General features: G+C 70.1%; 1 protein-coding gene across 1 annotated transcript; it reads left to right on the top strand.

The window, feature by feature from the left end:
• The first annotated feature begins 210 nt into the window (after positions 1–210).
• CLDN3 (claudin 3) lies at positions 211–1583 on the top strand. Its single transcript, XM_025864698.2, has one exon. It carries the CDS (start codon positions 515–517, stop codon positions 1169–1171), a length of 657 nt encoding a protein of 218 aa, XP_025720483.1. The 5' UTR covers positions 211–514; the 3' UTR covers positions 1172–1583.
• The last annotated feature ends 275 nt before the right edge of the window (positions 1584–1858 follow it).

Genomic DNA, 1858 nt, shown 5'->3' with positions numbered 1-1858 from the left:
GCAACCCCTGCCGGCCCGGGAGAATTAGCTTGGGAACAGTCGGGGACGAGGAGCGAGGGGCGGGGTGGCAGGCCTCGGCTCCGCCCCCTCTTGGCACCCCCCCACCCCCACCCCGAGCTTGCGCCACTCCCGGCAAAGTCCTTCCTCCCCCGGCGCTCGGTGAAGGTGGGAAGAGGGGCCACGTCACTGTCCCCAGGCCGGGGGAACCGCGACTCCGCCCCTCCCACCCCCGTCAGAGCGCTGGGCACGGATCTAAGACTCACCGGCCCGGGTCCAGGGCCAGCCCAGTCGCCGCCGCCCGCGCACAAAGCCACAGGCAGGTGTAGGCGCTGCCGAGGCGCGAGCGGGCAGAGCCGAGCCGTTAGCGCGCGCCGTCCGTGCGTCCGTCCGTGCGTCCGTCCACTGAGGCATCCGTCCGTCGGCGCGCCCAGCTCCCGCCCAGGCCCAGCGGTCACGGCCCCTCGTCGTCCCGCACCCTGAGCCGCCCGGCGGAGCCGGCTTTGGCGCGGCAGCCATGTCCATGGGCCTGGAGATCGCCGGCACCTCGCTGGCCGTGCTGGGCTGGCTGAGCACCATCGTGTGCTGCGCGCTGCCCATGTGGCGCGTGACGGCCTTCATCGGCAGCAGCATCATCACGGCGCAGATCACCTGGGAGGGCCTGTGGATGAACTGCGTGGTGCAGAGCACCGGCCAGATGCAGTGCAAGGTGTACGACTCGCTGCTGGCGCTGCCGCAGGACCTGCAGGCGGCCCGCGCCCTCATCGTCGTGTCCATCCTGCTGGCCGCCTTCGGGCTCCTCGTGGCGCTGGTGGGCGCCCAGTGCACCAACTGCGTGCAGGACGACACGGCCAAAGCCAAGATCACCATCGTGGCAGGAGTGCTCTTCCTGTTGGCCGCCGTGCTCACCCTGGTGCCGGTGTCCTGGTCGGCGAACACCATCATCCGGGACTTCTACAACCCGCTGGTGCCCGACGCGCAGAAGCGCGAGATGGGCGCGGGCCTGTACGTGGGCTGGGCGGCGGCGGCGCTGCAGCTGCTGGGGGGCGCGCTGCTCTGTTGCTCCTGCCCGCCGCGCGAGAAGAAGTACGCGCCCGCCAAGATCCTCTACTCGGCGCCGCGCTCCGCCGGCCCGGGCACCAGCACAGCCTACGACCGCAGGGACTACGTCTGAGGGGCAGCCGCGGGGACAGCCCAGCACCCTTCGGGCTGGAGCGCCCACCAGTCCGGCGTGCGGCTTCTCATCGGAGACCAGCCCATCCCACACGCTGGGAGCTCTCTCACTGGACTGGGAGGGACCAACCCGGCGGCCCCTTCCCCAGTTGCACGCACCACCATCACCACCACCACCACCACCACCACCACCACCACCACCACCCCCCGGGCCGGCGAGCGGGAGCACTGCGCGGGGGACCAGCCCGCACGGACAGTGAAACCTTGCTCCTCCGGAGCGCGGGGCTGCAGTGGCCGCCGCTACTTGCCAGCCCCGTCGGGCCGCGGCCCCGAAGCCCGCGTTGGGCAGGGACCCGCAGTCTTGAAAAGGGCCAGTTGATATTTTTCAATAAAAGCCTTTCGTTTTGCATTTGCGGGCGCCTCCTTGTCCTGAGAGCCGACGCGCCTACACCGCCCTGCAGAACACCCACCCCCGCCCCTCCCCCTCCCTACCCCGCCGGCGTTGGCCTTGACTGGATTCTGCTTTACCGCTCCTCGCTGCCCGGAATGAAGCTTAGAGAGGGCAGAGGTTGGGTAACCGAGAAAGTGGGGTTGGAAACTGGGCTGGGTGCGCCCGAGGTGGCCATCTGGCCTACTCCCTGGGGATTCAGATGTTGAAGGGGGCGCCGCGCCTGGAGAGGCGGGTATG

This window comes from Callorhinus ursinus, unplaced genomic scaffold (genome assembly GCF_003265705.2).
Source record: "Callorhinus ursinus isolate GAN/ISIS: 27379988/994484 unplaced genomic scaffold, GSC_fseal_2.0 scaffold55, whole genome shotgun sequence".
NCBI classification, from domain to species: Eukaryota; Metazoa; Chordata; class Mammalia; order Carnivora; family Otariidae; genus Callorhinus; species Callorhinus ursinus.
The sequence above is the reverse complement of the archived record's forward strand: the minus strand, read 5'-3'. Positions and strand labels throughout refer to the sequence as shown.

Bases quoted from the DNA above. Each gene is read 5' to 3' on its own strand.
- CLDN3 (XM_025864698.2), top strand. From the start codon at position 515: ATGTCCATGGGCCTGGAGATCGCCGGCACCTCGCTGGCCGTGCTGGGC.